We start from the raw sequence: 22,154 nt of genomic DNA, 5'->3' as shown, positions 1-22,154 counted from the left end.
AACACAGAAGGCTGACTTTGGAGTGGTCCATATCTGGGAAGCATGAACTGCTGACAACTGGTGTGGTGTTGAGTGAGAGTTGGGCTCTGCCCTTCCTCACATGACCATTGTCTGTGTTTATGGGGGTGCTGAGGTGTGAAAGAGAGAGGACACACCCTGCCATTGTTTCAGAGAGGCATACCAATATTAAGTTACCCCTAGCGTCTCTGTGTTGTGATCTGTTGGGCAGGATATGACCAGCAAGATCCATGATGAAACTTACTTGGAACCAGTGCAGACGTCAACCCCATCACAGTGCTGATACCAAGGTCATAAGAACCAGATACGACTGCTGTGGGCCGTCGTACCTCAGAAGAGGATATAATGCCTATTTTTTTAAAGGGGTGCTGTATTAATTTTCCGTCGAGTGCCGCTGCACATTTCCATTTACAAACCCCAGCAGATTCATCACGGGAAAGGGGGGAAATGTATTTAGTTTATACACTGGGTAAGGCTTCGATGACCATACCTCTCCTCGTGGGCAAATAAGTCGTCCACCATATGTGCAAGGTCATACAGGATCGCAGTTTATTAAAGCAACACATCTGGGCTCTACATTTACCAACTGATCCAGCTAAAAGGAGCTAAACGTCAGTATAAACGCAACAGATACATTAAGATCCTGCACGACTGTGCATCGAGAACTACAATACTGTTTGTAAAAGCGGAACACCATGTCAGAAGGAATGGTATGAAGCACGCCACAGCTGACATAACGTGTAGAACAGCGGAACCATGATGGCTGACTTAAATGGCAGAGACTTGACGTGCATGTAGGCCAAACAGCAGCTCCTTTGTCTGATCGGACAAGTAAGTGTTACGCAATGCTCAGTCGGTGCAGAGCAGTCATACGAAGTGGTACCAAGTGCTGCTATGCATCGCCGACGTCACAGGGTGAAATATCAGCATGCGAGAGCGTTTGAATGGGGCAGAATGATGGGTCTCCGGGACGCGGATCTGTCGCTTCCTGTCACTGCGGCTCGTACAGGGCACGCTGATTCAGCAGTGAGGCGTATGTGGAACTAGTGGAGACAAGAGGGCCGTACACAGCGCCGACAGGGCACTGAACGACACAGAGTGACCAGAGCGCGAGATGATCGCCATCTTGTCCGATTGGCTGCAGAGGATAGAACAGCTTCGTCCACAGTGTTGGCGCGACTTTGGAGCGCTAACGGGTGTGGACATGTCTGTACTGACGGTTTCGACGCCGTCTCCTGCTGGCTGGCCTAGTGGCACGTGAACGCTGGCACTGGCATGCTGAGTGGGAAAATGTAGTGTTTCTGGACGAGTTCCGCTTTTGACTTGTCCTACAGTGATGGCTGCAAACGCGCTCGACGCCACTGTGGTGAACGTAATCGGGCATACTGCATTGTTGACCCGCTTATTGGACAAACGCCAAGTAAGATGGTTTCAGCCGCCATTGCCTGTAACAGGCGATCTCGCCTCCTACATCCTGAGGGCAATCTGAACAACTACCGCTACATCAGGGAGGTTTTACAGCTGGAGGCACTGCACGTCCTGCAGGCCTTTCTCATACCACTTACAGTAGGTCAACAGCTGGCAGCATGTGAAAAGAAAGTGCGAGCCTTCTTCGAAGAACAACGGCTACCACTGCATCCCTGGCCTGCCCATTCGCCTGAAATGTCGCCCATCGGACATGCCTGAGATATATGAAGATGGTATCTGTTCTTTCGGCCATGTCCTAAAGAACAGATACCATCTTCTGTTAGATAAGGCTCACCGGTCATTGATCTTCTTCAGTGCGCATGCACTCACATTGCTCAAACTCTTACGGGAATCGGTAGATTGACTGCCGTGAGTAATGAGTGTAGTAGAGAGGGGCACTACAAACATAGCGTGTGGACAGTAAGTTGGGAATGTGGGTCTCACGGGGAGCGTGCCAGACATAAGTCCCTGCAGTCGCACTTTCCTCTGTGTAGTCGGTGGCTCAGGGTCTGCCATGTAAGCAGGAAATCCCGGGTTCGAGTCCTGGTCGGGGCACACATTTTCAACCTTCCCCGTTGGTATTCATCAACGCCTGTAAGCACTAATGGTCTGAATTTCGTGCCTGAGATATGGTCGGTCGGCAACTTGTTCGTTCAAGTCCTGTGGCCAGTTGATGCTTTGTGGACGCGCCTACAAACGGCATGGCAGAATATGCCCCAGCGGCATATTCAGGCGGTTTTTGATTTCGTGCAACGACGTCTAATGGCTGTAAGTGGAGCACATGGTGGCGCTACTTCGTACTGAAATACCACAGTCACAACGCATGTACAGGTCTATATCAAATCATCTGTGTAGCGCCATGTCTCAAATCAGTGGAATAAAGTTTAATCATAATCACATCTCTCGGTCTTGGTCGTTCACTTTCTCCAAACAATAGGGTATTTTACTTGCATTCACTCTGCACCACCTTTAATAGCCTACAGAAAATTGGTCATTTATTACAAAGCTTGGTAGCGGATTGGAAATAGGCAAAGACGTACACGACCTTATTCTACTTTAATCCCTTACATATACACAAAGGAGGGATGGATAACACTAATTTGGCATGGGAATTTAGCATGAATGGCCTCTTACGTTTAGGAGAATGATGTATTTAAACTGAATCTCCGATCATGCACTCACATGGAGATTCCAGAGAGAGAGAAATTAACAAGATAGGACAGCCCACCATCCCAATTTATAGTGCCGTGGATTATTCATTTGGTACCATGATTGGTGGGCTTCGATATACTCGTGGGCCTGAGATCCTTCCATCTAGGGGGATTACAAGAGAGAAAACATTACATATGCTGAGCGTTGAGTTTAGGGCAATCAGAATTGGAACTATGGCCACCTAGCTGCATCTGAAGGTTACGAAACAGAATTAGTGAAAAATTAACCTTCAGTTTCATAGCAACCACGCCAGTTATTACAAGGTCGTGCTACAAGTCGAATACATGATTTTCAGTTGTGTGCGAAAAACTTGAACTTCACACGCAAAAGTATAGGCAAGTAAAATGAATCACTCCCTAAACTTAAGGGTGCTGATACCACCAGGTTTCAACGCGATCTAACATATAAAACCTCAACCCGACTTGATACCTAACACAACGTTCCATCAGAAACATGTGTACTCAGCGGCTGTGTCCGAATGTCTCTCGGGAAAAAATTTCACTAAGTTCCGCCCAGACGCATTGTCCAGCGTGTAGGAGGCTAAGATAACCGTGGGGCTGAAAAAGCACCGGCGGACATTGCCCCCAGTCTCCTTCTGAACAGACAAAAATTCCAGAAAGTTCTAGAAGGATCTTTGCGGTATTCTATAGCGCCAATCAAAGGAGTCGATTTTATAAACGGAAGAAAGGCTGGCTTCTGCAGCTGAGAGTTGTTCCCGCCAGAAAGGCGTAAAGAAAACCAGCGAACCCTTCCCCCGGCTCACAGAGAGAAACAAGGAAAGCAACTTCCTCTAACTTGAAGCTGTGTCACTATGTTCTCATATAATGTAGGCGGCTATACTGGGAGTTAGTGTACTAAAAGGACTGAGACCGTTGGTTCCCATAAGAACAACTTCGGCGGCTGCGAATAGGACTCGCGATCTGAGAGTTCCTCACAGGCTTAATTATGTATGAGGGTTGGAACTTTAATAGTGGTAATTATTTATTTACAGCTCGTGCAAAATAGATACATGTTTCAAAGCTTTACTGACCCTCAAAGTAGTCACCAGCAGTGTGTATAACCCGTTGCCAGCGATAAGGAAATCGTAGGATACTCTTAGCAGTGCCATTTGTGTTGGTTGACAGTTCGAGCGGCTCGGTCTATATCAATGTCCACTAATAGGTGTCCGGATACTTTTTATCAAATAGTGTACATCTCAACCATAATCCGAAATTAAGTTCGTGGACTTCCGCGGCAAGTGTCAATTTGAGTAAAGTCACTTTGGGTATTAGGCTGCATCACTATAAACCACTGAAGCAAGTAAGCCGCGACGTTTCGAGTGTCTTTGCAGCGTTCCCCTTCAGGGCGACTTAACTGGTGAGTTCTTGAGGTGATCTATTCTATATACCGTATTATTTCATTTGTAAGTTGAATGCTGACGTCACATTTTGGGATACCTTTGGGCAGTGTGGTGTAAAGGTCACTCTGGAGGAGGGCCTGTATCGAAGTTGCTGTTACAATTTTCAAATCGACTGGATGACACATGCTCTTCCCAGTTTCTGCTGTACTTCTCTGAACTGCAGTTTCTTAGAAGTTCTGCTCAGGGGATGTACTAACCACTAAAGTAAACAACTCATTACTATTATAGTAAAACAGTTTATATTTTTGTTATATTATTATAATCATAAGGATCTGTGGAGCGTTAGAAATGGGGTTGGCAGCGAATTAAATTGTATGTGTGTGTGGGGGGGAGGGGGGGGAGGAAGGGAGAGACTATAACAAACTGTGACACCCCCTCCCCCGAAATGAAACTTTTCTATCCTCACCCGACGCGAGAAAACTGAGCAACAGTTGTCATAAGCTTTGCACTGAATGTATACCAGTGCCGGTTCTGCCCGTTGCGGCCACAGGCGGCGACTGTCGTAGCGAGATATTCATCTCCCAGTGTTAGATTTCTCGTCTGTTCAGATTCCTTGAGCGCCCTTTACTCTCTCCAGCGTTTTTACCCGGCAGATAAAGTAACCCAGATTATCCAGGACGGCCTCTCGTACTACAGCGACTGGGGAAGAAGGTGTCTTTCTAGCCGCGCGGAGTGGCCGCGCGGTTAGAGGCACCACGTCGCTAATTGCGAGGCCCCTCCCGCCGGAGTTTTAATTCCTCCCTCGGGCATGTGTGTGTGTGTGTGTGTGTGTGTGTGTGTGTGTTGTCCTTAGCATAAGTTAGTATACCTTACTTTAAGAAGTGTGTACGTCTAGGGACCGATGACCCCAGCAGTTTGGTCCCTTATGATTTCACACACATTTGAACATTTTGAGGCGTCTTCTGCTGAGTACCAGGGCACGTGGGAATTCTGGGGAATGAATGGGCTGATCGAGCAGGCAAGGAAGTGTGTCGTGACCGTCAGGTCTTTCAGTGTGCTATCCCCCTGCATGCCCTCACCTCCCTGTTGCGGTATAAAGTCCTGTGTCACTGGGAAGGCGAGTGGCTAGAAGTGACCGACAACAAGCTCCATGTCTTGAAGCCCACAACTCGGCCGTGGCTTACTTACTTCCAGCCACGTCGACGGACGAGGTCCTCCTTACTCGTCTTCGAATCGGCCACAGCCCTATGACGCGTGGATTTTTACTCCGGCGAGGGGACCCTCCGGTGTGTGGTGTTTGTGGCGTGCAGATCACGCTGCACCACATTTTATTGGAGTGAATTTTATTTGCTGACCACGGACTGCAGCGGATTTGCCGGCGGATCCGCAGTCTATTTTATGCCATGATCAAACGAATGTGGTTCGCGTTTTAAAGTTTTGTGAATTGTCCCACGTTTTTAACAAAATTTTGGGGAGATGTTTTTAAAGTGTCAACAGGATGGCTGGCTCAGCCGAGTTTTTTTGTAAGTGGTCAGCCAGTCACATTTCTGGTCAGCCAGTCACATTTCCCTGTGGTGTTCTTTTCGCTCTTCTGTGTTTTGTTCTCCCTCTGTTTTAATTTCTTCATTAACTATCTTGCCTCCTGATTGGTTTTAGTGCATGTGGGAATGCCTGTGCGTTAGAGTAATTGTGTGGTCATTTCGTGTGCATGCGTGTACGACTGTTTTCGTTCTTATCCACATTCGTTTATTTTAGTCATTGTTAGGGCGCTGATAAACTCGCCGTTGGGCGCCCACAAGATCCCCAAACCACACACACACACACACACACACACACACACACACACACACATCTCTGAGTCAGTATCGACGTCCGCTGCAGAACCTGATTCCGTGCTCCACCAGGGAGTGAAAGACGTGAGGGAGGAAATGACGGTGACACCAGACATACTCTCTGTGACATGTCGTATGACGCAGCTGTAGAAGCTAGGAACAGGTTCTACACACGGAGTAGTATATATCGTAGCTGAGGAAGCAAGAAGCAGCACACCGTTTTCATTACGCAGGAAAGATTTAATAGTCGGTATATGCCGTCACGGCTACAAGAGGTGTCATTTAAGGGGCAAGGCACTATTTGGTCTACACGGAGTTCTCTACAGCGCGAGACAGCCGGGAAGAGGCTTTCAGCAGGCGACGAGGCTCCTGTAGTTGCAGGCCGACGAAGAAACGTCGAAGGCGAGGTCCCCGGGGCAGGTGAACCTGTGGGCGGTGTAGCCGCTGCCAGAGGCGACGCAGAGGTAGAAGACGCCGCAGTCGCTGGGGTCCCGCGCGTAGCCCACGGAGCTGCAGACGCCGGAGGAGCTGCTGCCACTGCTCACGCTGGTCGCAGAAGACCCTGAGGAGCTGCTGCTACCACTGGAGGCCGAGCTGCCACTCGACGCCCCCGCAGAACTGCCGCTGCTGGCTGCCGAGCTGCCGCTCGAAGTTCCGGAGGAGTTGGCACCGCCAGACGCGGAGCTACTGCTGGACGACCCGGAAGAACCGCTGCTCGACCCTGACGTGCTGGAACCCTGGAAAACACGGTGGAAGGGCGAAACACGGTGGAAGAAATAGCGGCCAGGTCTCTATGTTTTGTACCTGGCTTCCAAATTGGCAAGTTATCCACACATAACGGCTGTGATGTGGGATCTGAGTGAGGTACTGTCAAGTGGATGGTGCCCCAGGGATCAGTGTTGGGACCGCTCCTGTTCCTTATTTATACAGGGTGTTACAAAAAGGTACGGCCAAACTTTCAGGAAACATTCCTCACACACAAAGAAGGAAAATATGTGGACATGTGTCTGGAAACGCTTACTTTCCATGTTAGAGCTCATTTTATTACTTCTCTTCAAATCACATTAATCATTGAATGGAAACACACAGCAACAGAACGTACCAGCGTGACTTCAAACACTTTGTTACAGGAAATGTTCAAAATGTCCTCCGTTAGCGAGGATACATGCATCCACCCTCCATCGCATGGAATCCCTGATGTGCTGATGCAGCCCTGGAGAATGGCGTATTGTATCACAGCCGTCCACAATACGAGCACGAAGAGTCTCTACATTTGGTACCGGGGTTGCGTAGACAAGAGCTTTCAAATGCCCCCATAAATGAAAGTCGAGAGGGTTGAGGTCAGGAGAGCGTGGAGGCCATGGAATTGGTCCGCCTCTACCAATCCATCGGTCACCGAATCTGTTGTAAAGAAGCGTACGAACACTTCGACTGAAATGTGCAGAAGCTCCACCGTGCATGAACCACATGTTGTGTCGTACTTGTAAAGGCACATGTTCTATCAAAAAAATGGTTCAAATGGCTCTGAGCACTATGGGACTCAACTGCTGAGGTCATTAGTCCCCTAGAACTTAGAACTAGTTAAACCTAACTAACCTAAGGACATCACAAACATCCATGCCCGAGGCAGGATTCGAATCTGCGACCGTAGCGGTCTTGCGGTTCCAGACTGCAGCGCCTTTAACCGCACGGCCACTTCGGCGTGCATGTTCTAGCAGCACAGGTAGAGTATCCCGTATGAAATCATGATGACGTGCTCCATCGAGCGTAGGTGGAAGAACATGGGGCCCAATCAAGACATCACCGACAATGCCTGCCCAAACGTTCACAGAAAATCTGTGTTGATGATGTGATTGCACAATTGCGTGCGGATTCTCGTCAGCCCACACATGTTGATTGTGAAAATTTACAATTTGATCACGTTGGAATGAAGCCTCATCCGTAAAGACATTTGCACTGAAATGAAGATTGACACATTGTTGGATGAACCATTCGCAGAAGTGTACCCGTGGAGGCCAATCAGCTGCTGATAGTGCCTGCACACGCTGTACATGGTACGGAAACAAATGGTTCTCCCGTAGCACTCTCCATACAGTGACGTGGTCACCGTTACCTTGTACAGCAGCAACTTCTCTGGCGCTGCACAAAGAATTGCCTCGTCCATTGCAGGTGTCCTCGTCGTTCTAGGTCTTCCCCAGTCGCGAGTCATAGGCTGGAATGTTTCGTGCTCCCTAAGACGCCGATCAATTGCTTCGAACGTCTTCCTGTCGGGACACCTTCGTTCTGGAAATCTGTCTCGATACAAACGTACCGCGCCGCGGCTATTGCCCCGTGCTAATCCATACATCAAATGGGCATCTGCCAACTGCGCATTTGTAAACATTGCACTGACTGCAAAACCACGTTCGTGATGAACACTAACCTGTTGATGCTACGTGCTGATGTGCTTGATGCTAGTACTGTAGAGCAATGAGTCGCATGTCAACACAAGCACCGCAGTCAACATTACCTTCCTTCAATTGGGCCAACTGGCGGTGAATCGAGGAAGTACAGTACATACTGACGAAACTAAAATGAGCTCTAACATGGACACATGTCCACATAACATCTTTTCTTTATTTGTGTGTGAGGAATGTTTCCTGAAAGTTTGGCCGTACCTTTTTGTAACACCTTTTATAAATGATATGCCCTCTAGTATTATGGGTGAGTCTAAAATGTTTCTGTTTGCTGATGACACTACCTTGGTAGTAAAGGATGTTGAGTGCAACAATGACTCGGTTTCAGGTAGTACATGATCTCAGTTCATGGCTTGTAGAAAATAAACTAACGTTAAATCACAGTAAGACTCAGTTTTTACAGTTTCTAACACACAATTCAACAAAACCTGACGTTTTAATCTCACAGAACGACCATATGATTAGTGAAACTGAACAGTTCAAATTTCTAGGTGTTCAGATAGATAGTAAGCTGTCGTGGAAAGCCCACGTTCAGGATCTTGTTCAAGAAGGATATTTTTGGCTCAGAAACGGGCGGTTCGGGCAATAAGTGGCGTGAGTTCACGAACCTCTTGTCGACCTCTGTTCACGAGTCTGGGTATTTTGATATTGGCCTCGCAACTTGTATATTCCTTATTGTCGTTTCTTGTTACCAATATTAGTTTATTTCCAAGAATACGCAGCTTTCACTCGGTTAATACTCGCCAGAAATCAAACTTCCATTTGGATCGGACTTCCTTAACTATTGTGCAAAAATGTGTGCAGTATACTGCTGCATCCATTTTCAATAAGCTGCCATTCGAATTCAAAAATCTTAGCAGTAATCCACGCGCTTTCAAATCGAAACTGAAGAGTTTCCTCATTCTGTCGAGGAGTTCCTTGAAAAATTAAGCTGTTCTCATTGTATTGCTGATAGCGTTTACTTAAACTTATGGACTGACTTTTTTTCAGGGTCATGAACATTTATTTTTACCTGTTATTAATTTTATGTTGTAAGTTCATGTACTGACACGTTCCATGAACTTGGAGATTTGCTCCTCAATTTGGTCCTACGGAACTTGACGTGTAAATAAATAAATAAATAAACTCTTCTGCTTCTGCTTTCTTGTTGGCCAACTAACAGCTTATGTTATATATCTCTTGTTACTAACTATCCCAGCCTTATATTAGAGGGGAAAATGGCTCCGCAAATTTCATAATTATTTACAAGGACCCCTTCTTCCAGTCCTCACCCCAACAACCACTGCTGTTGTCGTTGTGGACTTCAATCTGAAGACTGGTTTGGTGCACCTCTCCATGGTAGTCGTATCTATTACTTTAAGTGTAAAAATCATGTATGCTTGGTGCTCCGCAGCTTTCAGACATTTATTGGCAAATAAACATTTCTAGTGTAGCTCATGGTGTTTAGAAGATGTCCTGTAAGTTTCTCATTTGTTAACCTTATTCCTTCAGCTTCGCCTGATTTAATTCGATTACATTCCCCTGCCTTGTCTTACTTTTGTTGCTGCTCGTCTTACAATGTATTTTCAAGCCCTTACATATTGTTTCTGACAGAATTACAATGTCGTCACCAAACTACAAGGTATTTATTTCTTCACTCTTTAATTCTCTCTCCAAATTTCTCTTTGATTCCCTACACTGCTTGTTCAGTGTACAGACTAAATGACATAGGGGGTAGACGACAACCGTGTCTCACTCCCTTCTCAACCACTGCTTCCCCTTCATGTCTTTCGAATCTTACAATCGTTCTTTCTTTTTTCTTCGTGTCCGGAACTGTCAATTTTTCGGCCCAATTCTGGGTTAAGTCAAAGGCTTGATGCTCACTTAGCCAGAAGTCGTTTAGGGAGCAACGTGCAGGACATTAGGAATGTTACAAGATGTTCCATGTTCTGTATTTCTCTACAGTCGTCAAGTTCTAATAAGGCCCATTCTAAAAGATAAATTTTTACAGAAGCTACACCAGTTGCGATACGGTTTAGTATTTTCCATGACTTGTAGTTTAATTCAACACGACTTGTTGGACCTTGTGAAATAGGGTAACCGACAGAGGATTCATGCAAGTTGTAACTGAGGAACCGATATCTTGATTTTAGTCTTTCTAATCCATAAAGGCTACCGTATGCCGGATGACGCTCATGAAATGTCTTTTTGAACTGCTCTTCATGTTCACGAGCTACGCTGCGAGACATGCGTCTGATGAAACCAGAAGCTTGACAGAGCCTTTCCAGTGGAGTGAGCTTCACGCATCGCATGTCTAGCCTACAGGTTTCGGTAAGGCTTATGTCTGTCCTCTTTGCATGCGCCAATCTAGACCAGACAGGTCATGCATACTCAGCTGTGGAAAAACAAAGAGCTAAAGCGGTGGTACTAAGGGCAGTATGTTTGGCGTCTTACTGCCCGTTAGCTTTCTAAGCATATTGTTCCTTGCAGCTACCTATTATTTATGAAAATCAAATAATTTATTATGACTACTCCCTGGTATCTGTATAATTTGTCCCTGTAGTCTGTCTGTGCTACTTTCATATCTTCAAAGAGAGTATTCCAGCCAACATTATGAGTCAAAATTCATTAGAATTGCCATCAGTCAGCCTAGGAAGCCCAGTGTTATGAAGTGGACGCGAATATTAGTCGTTTTCGATTATTCTTTAGGTCACCCCCTTCCAAGTGCAACCCGCGCCGCATCCCTATGGATGAAATGTGAATAATCCTGGACGACTTGGAGCTAGTTCTAGCGAAGGCACTGCCCATCGGGCTTAGTATCTGAAAAAAAAATGTAAGTAGAACCCCCGTAGCACATCTTCGGATGGGGGTGTGTACAGGCGCAGGAGAAGACGTGCAAGTCTACCTCTGGAACGACTGGAGCAATTTCGTCTGTATCGCTTACCATCAAAGGAAGCAAAGTCTGTGAGGTAGTCGCCTGTTGCACTGTTAGCAGTGGGTAGGAGGTGAGATAAACGAGCGATCGAAAGCTACCGGTTCTGGGGTCGAATCCGTAGCTTTTGTGGTTGCTAGGCTATCTGGTGGCAGCACTGGTGGCAATTCTTGAATAGGGTCAGGTATGGCGATGGCGGTGGAAAGGTGGTGACATTATGTTAAAAATATGTGGGGAGCAGTTTTAACCACACTCGATTGAAGTGCCACGTGTTGTCTGGAAAATCAACTGCCGTGTGAAATGACTTCCACATTTGGTATGAGAGAGGAGTTAGGTGGATGGTGACATGGAAATATAAGCGAACAAGGTAACTTCAGTGCCAGAACCGTAGCCTTAGAGGTCGTGTATGGGTCAAGTAAGCAACTCGGTTATGAGATAACTTTTTTGGAAAAAAGTTCCATTCAGGGGGTACAACACCACAGTATAGCATGCGCATGATCGCTGTAAGAAAAAGCAGCGAGTCCGTTATTGCAGAGGGCGCACTTACAGCAGACGAGCTGGCGGCCGCCCCCCTGAGCACCTGGTTGATGGTGGTGAGCAGGGGGAAGGTGCCGGCGCCGCACACGCCCTTGAAGTCGTCCGTCTCCAGGCTCCAGATCATGCCGCCGCCCAGCCCCATGTCCAGCACGTACTGCGACTGCAACAACAGCGCGCCGGTGTTAGGAGGGAGCGGCCGAAACAACGTGACAAGAAGAACGAGCACGAGAAGTTGCGAGACGTGTCCTCAAGTCACACGTGCAAGTCATGTTCCAAGTCGCGCTCATTATTCAGTATACGACAAACCAGTTACTGTAGCGACGAAATGCGCTAGCGAATTATTGTCTTCATTAGAGGCGACTCGTAGTTTCCGAACTGGGAAGGGCTGCGAACCATTTACCAATGAAATTAGAATTATATTAATACCTCCAGCTGCTATCGGGCGTTGATATATATCAGCCGGGACAGGAAAAAATGTGTGCCCCGACCGGGACTCGAACCCTGGATCTCCTGCTCACCTGGCAGACGCTCTACGCATCTGAGCCACCGAGGGCACAGAGGACAGCGCGACTCCAGGGACTATCTCGCGCACGCCTCCCGCGAGACCCACATTCTCACCTTGTATGTCCACACACTGCATTCGTAGTGTCCCACCCCAACACACTCATTACTCGTGGAAGACATTCTTACCAAGTCCCGTAAGAGTTCGGGGAATATGTGTGCATCTACACAGAAGAAGAAGGTCATGGCCAATATTGCCAGAACTATATACTTATATGGATATGGTGTCTGTTCTTTCGGACATGTCCGAAAGAACAGACACCATATCCATATAAATATTTACTAATGAGGTCAAATTCTCGAGTGCTTTTTGTGCCTTTCAATTAGGTCTCAATTCTTGGCAGTTCTATCTAACACATACGTTGTAAAAGCTGTCACAATGCGCCTCATGTAACAAAAAGAAACGTGCAATTAATGCACTCTGTCAAGCAAACGGCGTTAGCAACCAAAGAATTTGTTTGCAAATGAAACTAACGAGATATTTTTGTCGCTCTTATCTGATCTAACCGTTCGTGAGCACTCGCTAGGTGACGACACTTACGTTACTGTATTAGTGCACTCTTAAGAGTAGTTCACAAACGTAGCGTGCCTTTATTACAAGAGATCGAATTTCCAGTGTCAGAGACTAGAAATCATCTTTAACATTATCAAAACATTAGTATTAAAAGTCGATTAATGACGCATCAAAGCATAATGAAAAGATACAGAGACAGAGTTCGAGAGTGAAGGTTACGCCACTCTTATTTCGTTGTAAGCAGCGGAACGTGGACCTCCAGTGTGGGTTGGTACGATTCTCTTAGTCTCTGATTTTAGAGTTTTCTGGAAACTCATACACAACGGTACTCCACAGAACGGCACACACAGCAACATCAGATCCGGAATTCTAAGGTGCAGCCTTACGAATTCCTACTACCTCTTTGAAAAACTTCACTCGATATGAACAGTTCTAAAAACATTGGCTGTCATTAGTTAAATTCGTCTGGAAAATATTCGAAACTCTCTCCATATTTCAAATTCTGTAGTAAATAACTGAAAAATATAGCTGAGGTGGCTCCACGTCGGAGAGTTTAACTACAAGCCGTGCCTGGCCTTAACCCGCTCTAAAGTAACATGTACTCGTATTGCATTTGGAGCGATTCGTGCAAAGTGTTTATAAATGTTTCGAAAATACCAGACATCTCTGCGGGAGCTGCTTTCGTTGATGAAGTAGATGGGAGTAGCTGGTGCTTCTTGTTACCCAATGACCATTAAACGTTTTATGCTAATTCATGAGCCTTTTGCTACGCTACAGACCATACTACACGCAAAAGAGCTAAAAGCCGACAGGGTCATGATACGTACCGAGTCCATGAATTCTTCGGTTCCTTTTGCGAGGGGAAAGACTGAAAACTTTTCAGCATGTGATTTGCATTATATTTGTTTATTTAAAAATATATATTCCTTGAACAACCAAGCGTGGAGGTGTCTTTGCAAGTTTGTTAGACTTAATAAAAGGAAAAACAAGAAGCTCATCCATTAACACGGACGTTTTATGGCTATTTAAGTTTTTGGAGGTCACCTGCTCGATACTTCAATTTGACTAGGTTATAATAAATGTCTAATTTTTAATGACACAACGTTCAGTGTTTTATATTTAATGCAAGGAAATGTGCAGGTATTAAGTTTAAATACGTTCAGTCTGTGCTTGTCGTATATTCTGAGATACTCAATTTAACCTTGTCTCACGTTTTCTTAATTCTGTGATTGAAGCCATTTAAAACTGAAAATAAATAAACTGAACCACTTGGTGGAGAGTACTGTAACTGGAACTTTTTTTTTTTCGTGCTTTTACCTTCAGCTTGATGGACTCCTCGTTGTCGTATCCGACCCACTGGTTTCCGCTCACGGCGTATGGCACCTTCTGCTCGTCGTCCCACGTTACTGTCCAGCCGCCCGCCTTGATTTTCTCACATATCTGAAAGAGTGCGAGAAATTCGTGAAACTATTATAAAGCTATTTGATAACGCAATATGATCAATAAGTGGTATTTGACAATGTTAAATCGATAATATTTGTACGATGACGCCACTTACTGTGCAGCAGCTTGTAGAGTATATACACTAAAGAACCAAAGAAACTGGTACACCTGCCTAATATCGTGCAGGCCCCCCGCAAGCAAGCAAAAGTGCCGAAACTCAACGGATCATGGACACGACTAATGTCTGAAGTAGTGCTGGAGGGAATTGACACCATGAATCCTGCAGAGCTGTCCATAAATCCGTAGAGGACGAGGGGGTGGAGCTCTCTTCGAAACAGCACGTTGGCAGCCATAGAATATATGCTCAATAATGTTCATGTCTGGGGAATTTGGTGGCGAGTGGAAGTGTTTAAACTCAGAAGAGTTTTCCTAGAGCCACTCTGTAGCAATTCTGGACGTGTGGGGTGTCGCATTGTCCTGCTCGAATTGCCCAAGTCCATAGGAATGCACAAGGGACATGAATGGATGCGGGTGATCAGACAGGATGCTTATGTACGTGTCACCTGTCAGAGTCGTATCTAGACGTATCAGTGGCCTCATGTCACTCCAACAGCACACGTCCCACGCAATTACAGAGCCTGCACCAGCTTGAACAGTCCCCTGCTGACATGCAGGGTCCATGGATTCATTAGCTTGTCTACATACCCGTATACGTCCATCCACTCGATACAATTTGAAACGAGACTCGTCCGACCAGGCAACACGCTTCTAGTCGTCAAGAGTCAAACATCGGTGTTGACAGGCCCAGGCAGTCGTCAAAGGTACACGAGTGGGCCTTCCACTCCGAAAGCACACATCGACGGTGTTTCGTTGAATGGTTCGCACGCTGGCACTTGTTGATGGCCCAGCATTGAAATCTGCAGCAACATGCGGAAGGGTTGCACTTCTGTCAAGCTGAACGATTCTCTTCAGTCGTCGTTGGTCCCATTCATGAAGGATCTGTTTCCGGCCGCAGCGAAGTCGGAGATTTGATGTTTTACCAGATTCCTGACATTCATGGTACACTCGTAAAATTGTTGTACGGGAAAATCCCCACTTCATCGCTACCTCGGAGATGCTATGTCCCACCGCTCGTGCTCCGACTATAACACCACGTTCAAATACACTTAAATCTTGATAACCTGCCATTGTAGCAGCAGTAACGGATCTAACAACTGCGCCAAACACTTGTTGTTTTATATAGGCGTTGCCGACCCCAGCGCCGTATTCTGCCTGTTTACATATCTCTCCATATGAATGCGCATGCCTACACCAGTTTCTTTGGGGCTTCAGTGCATGTAGACATTTATGTGGCTACAGAGAAGCCTTCCTCCACGAAAACAATTCCCTCTACCTGTGTGTTTCTCATTCTCACCCCTTATATTCATAAAAGCTTTGGTAGGAGTGTGAAGTGACGAAGAGAATAGCGAAGTACAGCAAAACTTTGAGAACCATCTGAAACTAATCAAAATAGTAGCCACAGAGCATTTCGTAAAGGTGTCATCGGATACAAGGTCATGGTTCTGTTGCTACATCTAATTCGGGTGAAATTTCACACTTAGAAGCTTGTATCATCTTAGTCTGAAATTAGTAGTCATTCCTAATGAAGACTGGAGGGAATCAAGTTTTGGAGCTAGTACTGGTGATGTGAGACAAGTTGTAGCCCTAGCACTCAACATATGAAGTTTTCCTATTCACAGCTGTCACAAGACTTGAAAGAATATTGGTATAGGAAACTGTCGAGACCAGACCTCATTGTAGCCCATCATGCCGGACTCCATGGTGTACGGCCCACTGGTCCCGGGTCCAGTAGCTGGGGCTCCGACTCCAGTGTTGGCAGTGCTGGCCAGAGTGAAAGTCCTCCCGTAGGTGCCCATACCCAGAATAAGCTTCGCAGGATCTGCACCGTTCTGGATCCAGTAGCGGACGCTGGAATCCTGTGGGTCAAATAGGGACAAGGAATGAGTAGCTATTCCTCACCAAGCCCTGTGTAAGTGTCTCTGGAGTTGAAGGGGAGTGAGCGCCAGACACTCACCACATTCAGCTGCCTCTCAGCCTCCGTCTTGTCAGCGGAGCTGGCGTACAGTGGAGCGTTCTGACCAGTCTTACTGTCCCACGAGCCGTGAAGGTCGTACGTCATCAGGTTGATGAAGTCCAGGTATCTGCGAAGATTAATGTGTTGAAAGTTGTAGTACTGCGTTATAATTAGAAGAATGGAAGCAAGTAAGTGTTCTAGCTCGACATACTTAGACAGTTGAGGCACGTCGTAGGCGCTGCCAATTAGGTAGCGTCCGACACCCACAGCAGCCGACAGGATGAAACCGTGTTTGTCAAACTCTGCTCTCAGCTCCTTGAGCAGTTCAACGTACGCTCTCTGAAAACAATGGAAGAAAACTGTTTACTTCGTCACATGTCAACTATAACGCAGCTATTAAAATCATTACTAGAGCGATTTGGCATTTGGAGAACACGATCCTTTTTCGTGCATGCTGCAAAGCTAGAGAAAATTTTTCCATCACATGACGAGATTCTTTAAATCCTTTCAGAAAATAGCATGTGTGTCAAGACACAAAGCAGCCTACCAGATCGCCCGGGGAGCCACCACGGTTGGCCGGGTATTCCCAGTCCAGGTCGAACCCGTCAAAACCGTACGTCTTCACAAAGTTCACCACATTCTGCACGAACTTCTGTCTCAGTGCGGCGTTGTTCATAACCTGAAACACACAAGCATACTGCCTAACTCAATCCGCACAAAAATCACACAACTAGGGCATATGATAGTTTTGTGGGCCAAACTTACGGCAGAGTATGTGGCTGACCCTTCATTCCACCCACCAATGGCGACCAGGGTTTTAGTGTTGGACGATTTCAGTTTGTTGAAGCGGTTGTATGCATCTGTTGAAACAGAAGAAAATGTCAACACTTTATAATTAAAAATAAATTTATAGTTTTTTGAAAATTGCATCAGCAGCAGTTGATTTGGAGGGGAATATAGAGGTCCAAAAAGTACACGAGTTAGAACCGACCATGGACCTATTGAAATAGTCTCCGAGTACATCTGCCTTGGCCATAAAATTCAGCTAGGGAAGACTATTCAAAGGGAAGAATTTCCATGCAGAAGCATCGGTTCATCCTGACCAACAAGTAAGCTTCGCTTACCTCACAAATTGTACAATACCTGTAGTCTTCATAGATGCCAACATATGGTGCAATAAAATGGTTCATTGGAGACTTATGGGGCACAAAAGAAACGTTACAAGATTCAAGAAGAGGTCGCTCTATGATATTTAGAGGACTGCCATAACACAGTGATATCAGGTTGGCACAGAACCGACTGAAATGGAAGAATACGAAAGAGGTCCTCATTCAGCAGTGGATGGACGATGGTTAAAGAAGGAAAAGAAGATATCTCTCTTCGTCATTATGCTCGCGGAGTAAGCGTTACCGCTGCAGAAGTTAAAGATTCCTGCCCGTGAAAATGCATAACGCTATTTCAACTGACTGGAGTCGCAGCATGCTGATGACCTTGCAAATATTAACCAGAGTTCGACTGACCACGAGAACTGCCGGTAGAAATTAAACAGGGTGCACAGTCTAATTGACATATAATTTGATTTAGGCATAAACCGAGCAAAAACGTTGCATAAGGAGAGCTTTCAGAAACGGAAAGAGAGCGTAATGGACATCAGTAACTGAAAAAAAGGATATTCGGACATTGTTAGAATGCCATTCCCTAATACACATGAACGGGTGTACGATATTACTAATATCTGCAGTTGGTATTAGATATGCAAACTGAAATTACACTTACTTTTGCCGCTCGCAAGATCCAGCCATTCGTCAAGAATCCTGACTTCTCCTGCGGAGGTTATTCCAACAAAACTGTAGATCATGTGCGTGCACAGTTCTGGTTTAATGTACTCTATTTCGAATCGTCCGTTTCCATTCCTGTAGGCGGACCAGCTACCGTGATAGCAGACCACCTTTTCTGGAAAATAAAATTACTTTATCAGGTTTACATGGTCTTCACAGCAACATATACCAAATTTTCAAAATAGGCTAAGTAACTAAGTTAAGTGTGTATATAAAACTTATTTACGAATTTTTAATGTAATAACATGCGTTCTACAATGGCATTCTCTAGTTATCCTAAGGAGGGACGTAGTGATACAAGACTTGTTAACGCTTACAATTAAATCTTGTGCTTTCATAGCCGGTCATATACTGAATGAAGAACATACACGTCAGTTCTGCAGTTTCTGTTAGACATCGTCAGGATAGTGGGAAGCTCAGAAAGAGATTTGACATCACCAAAACTATACTCAGCAGTCTTGTTCTGCCTGTTTCCCTTTCTATCCAATGACGGTGATCCACCAATAGTAGCCAGAAGTATTTTACCCAGTAGCCCTACTTCTTCGGCATGAGGCGGAAAAACTCCCTTTTATACGTGAACACGACACTGGTCTTTGACTGTATTCAGCTGTCGTGAACACCAGAAGATCCTGAAGAAGATCCCAGCAGAGAGGTCGAAACGTCGTTCTTGTAGCAGAAATATTACGCGACCTAACAATCTAGAAGGTTTTGCTTTCAATTAATAGAGCAAGTCTGACAGTAGGCCTGCAAATCAACTAAAATAATTTATAAGGAACACACTGGTAGTAAGACTGTACATGTTAACAACGATGTCATTGAACTAGTTGACAATGCTCTGTGTTTAGGATGTCTGCGACAGTAAATGACAATGAATGGATGGAAAGACAAATATACAGGGTATTCAAAAAAAGTATCGCATACTTTGAGAGGTGGTAACACTCATCGAAACAAGAAAAATAAGTCCAATAAACATGGGTGCAGAACTGCATACTTTCCGAGATAAACACATGTTTATAGGAAGGGGTGTGCGACGCTTGGTTGCAGATATTAGAACAGTCGTTGCATTGACGCTCCATGAAATGTGTCGGTAGGGTATTATGATGTCTTACCCACATTACTCCACCTTCCATAAGGTGGTCTGCTGTCAGTTGTGTGGTTCGAGTCGTGTTATAGGCTATGTTAGTTTTCGTCGTGTTTGTGTGCCTTATTGTACAATACCGCCAACCATGGGTACGTATCATAGTGTTTTACCTTCTTCCAAACACGATTCACTTACGTATTTACTGTGATCGCGCTGTTTGTACGTACAAATGGTGTAGTACATTTACATTTTCCGTCTTCCACCACTTGTTAGCAATTGAAGCCTACTACTCAACAAGTGAAATGCCGGCTATGACATTTTGGTATGGTTTAGCAAATAGATATAGCCTGTGAGCCCGTGCTCTCTACGTTCACAAATATCCACAGTGCAGAGAACCCTCTGATAAACTGTTCGGCAGACTTTTCTAGCCTCTGAGGGCCACAGGTACCCTTGCACCTCGGAGGACTGACAGTGGAAGGCCCCTCACAGTCCGCATGGCTGACATGGAAGAGCGTGTGCTACGTACGGTACAAGAAACCCCTAGGACCAGTGCGCGGACGATTAGCAGCAGCAGAAGGCGTGTCTCACTCTCTTATCTCTGGGGTACTTCATGAACAGCTGCTGTGCCCATATCATCTGCAGCGGGTTCAGGCCCTCAGGCCACAGGATCATCATAGCAGACGCCAGCTCTGGCAATGGCTGTTGCAGAAGTGTGTCGCAGATTCACTGTTCACATCCAACTTCTTTTTTACCGATAGATAGCCTGGGGAGGTTTTTGATAAAATGGGTATGGTTTTGAAATCTAAGAAGATGTATGAAATCGGCAGTGTTAAATTCTTGTGCTTACAGTTTCATAAGAAATTCAATTGGAAGGAGCATACGTAACACAGAATTTCTGAAACGGCTAAACGAATCTCTGTTTCCAAATCCGCTGTTGCCAGACATAGGTGATATGACAATAAAAAAAAAATCTGATATAATTCCCATTTTTGCATTCCACAGTATCATGTGGGATCATTATTTGGTTAATTCATGAAGCCAAGCTAAAAGTCTTCAGAGGCCAAAAGCGTGTACTACGAATCATTTGCGGTGTGAACTCAAGAACGTACAGCAGAGGCTTGTTCAAGGAACTGGATATACTACCTACTATTGCTTCCAGATTGATTTATTCGTTAGTGAAATTTGTTATAAATGATATATCCTTTTTTTTCAAAACAGCAGCTCAGCTCATATACTAACTACTGTTGCTTCCAGATAGATTTATTCGTTAGTGGAATTTGTCATAAATAATACTCGTATATCCTTTTTTTCAAAGCAGCTCAGCTCATGGAATCAGTGTCGAAATAAGAATAATCTACACGTTATTCGCGTACACACATTTCTAATAACTTTCCAGCAGCCATAAAAAGTTTAGCTGCTACTAGAGCTCAGTTTAATGGGAGTCTTAAGGACTTATTGATGTCCGAATCCTCTACAACGCAGAAATTTTTTTTGTAGGAGCAACAGCTCTATTTATTACTGCTAATATCAAATACGAACGTAAAATCTGCCGTGTGCACATCTTCAGTTCAGTAATCTGATCAATAGTAAATGTGTTCTAAACCGCTTTGTGTTTCATGATGCGTGGCTATAGTAGCCTGAAAAATTGTCTTATGCACCGCAGTATATATACATTTACTGGTTTGTAAAAGCTTCTCATCACCTCTTAAATGAAAATAAGTTTCTAATTTTTTTTAGTTATTCCGTATCCATGAGCACGCATGGGATATGTGGAAGATACATTAGCACATCTCTTTTTTTTAGATTATCGCTATGTACTCTTGTTTCATGACATGTGCTACGTCCCTGAGCATCGTCTCACTATGAATCTATAGAAAAAACTGTAGATCTAATCTCGATTAATGTATCGTCGACCCCCTGTGCAACAAACTGATCTCAAGACGACCATTATAGACGTCAAAACTGGTAATGTACAATAAAAATATGATTGTCTTCTGGTTAAAAGTTACTTTAAAAGTCATGGTCTGGTCCAAATGATGAAAACTTCGTACTTCTTGTGGAGCGTAAGTAAAAGTAAAAAAAAAAAAGTAACTGTATATAAATATTTAGATTTGGTGTGTTCAGACTGTAGACTTTATCAGTTGACGTCTTGTATCGATACAACGAAACAGAAACATTAGTCCTTTTTGAATGGCTTGGTTTGTGCCTATTAATAAGTCTTTATTAGACAGATTGCATGACTACTCATCCCTAAACGCCGGACGCGAGAAATCACTACAGCCGTCTAATATAAATGAGAAACCAAGTTGTATCACTCACTCTCGTCGGCGCCACATATGTTGAGAACACCGAGCAGCAGCAGAAGTCCGGACAGAATGGGCGACATCTGTGAAAAGAGAGTTTCCAATTTCGTGAATTTATATTAGAGAAAAAGAAGAACACTACTGGCCATTAAAACTGCAACACCACGAAGACGAAGCGCTAATGAAGCGATATTTAACCGACAGGAAGAAGATGCTTTTCAGAGCATTCACACAAGGTTGGCGCCGGTGGCAACACCTACAGCGTGCTGACGTGAGGAAAGTTTCCAAACAATTTCTCATACACAAACAGCAGTTGACCGGCGTTGCCTGGTGAAACGTTGTTGTGATGCGTCGTGTAAGGAGGAAAAATGCGTACCATCACGTTTCCGACTTTGATAAAGGTCGGATTGTAGCCTATCGCGATTGCGGTTTATCGTATCGCGACATTGCTGTTCGCGTTGGTCGAGATCCAATGACTGTTAGCAGAATATGGAATAGGTGGGTTCAGGAGGGTAATGCGGAACGCCGTGCTGGATCCCAACGCCCTCGTATCACTAGCAGTCGAGAT

At 45.1% G+C, this 22,154-nt stretch overlaps 1 protein-coding gene across 1 annotated transcript; it reads right to left on the bottom strand.

Moving 5' to 3' along the window:
• Positions 1-6,218: 6,218 nt before the first annotated feature.
• Positions 6,219-21,669, bottom strand: LOC126481633 (chitinase-3-like protein 1). Its single transcript, XM_050105531.1, has 10 exons — positions 21,603-21,669; positions 18,141-18,317; positions 17,130-17,224; positions 16,912-17,043; positions 16,576-16,703; positions 16,365-16,491; positions 16,081-16,266; positions 14,165-14,287; positions 11,779-11,932; positions 6,219-6,499 (listed from the first exon to the last, which is right to left on the bottom strand). The coding sequence occupies exons 1-10, from the start codon at positions 21,667-21,669 to the stop codon at positions 6,219-6,221; spliced, it is 1,470 nt and encodes a 489-aa protein (XP_049961488.1).
• Between the last annotated feature and the right edge of the window lie 485 nt (positions 21,670-22,154).

This window comes from Schistocerca serialis, chromosome 5 (genome assembly GCF_023864345.2).
Source record: "Schistocerca serialis cubense isolate TAMUIC-IGC-003099 chromosome 5, iqSchSeri2.2, whole genome shotgun sequence".
Classification (NCBI taxonomy): domain Eukaryota; kingdom Metazoa; phylum Arthropoda; class Insecta; order Orthoptera; family Acrididae; genus Schistocerca; species Schistocerca serialis.
Note: the sequence above shows the minus strand (reverse complement) of the source record. Positions and strands in the feature narration are given on the sequence as shown.

What these genes read in the sequence shown, in the direction of transcription:
- LOC126481633 (XM_050105531.1), bottom strand. Translation starts at nt 21,669, where the DNA reads ATGTCGCCCATTCTGTCCGGACTTCTGCTGCTGCTCGGTGTTCTCAAC. An exon ending in GGTCAGCCACATACTCTGCC is followed by an intron (nt 17,044 to 17,129) that starts GTAAGTTTGGCC and finishes TGTGTGTTTCAG; the next exon opens with GTTATGAACAACGCCGCACT. An exon ending in GACGTGCCTCAACTGTCTAA is followed by an intron (nt 16,492 to 16,575) that starts GTATGTCGAGCT and finishes TAATCTTCGCAG; the next exon opens with ATACCTGGACTTCATCAACC.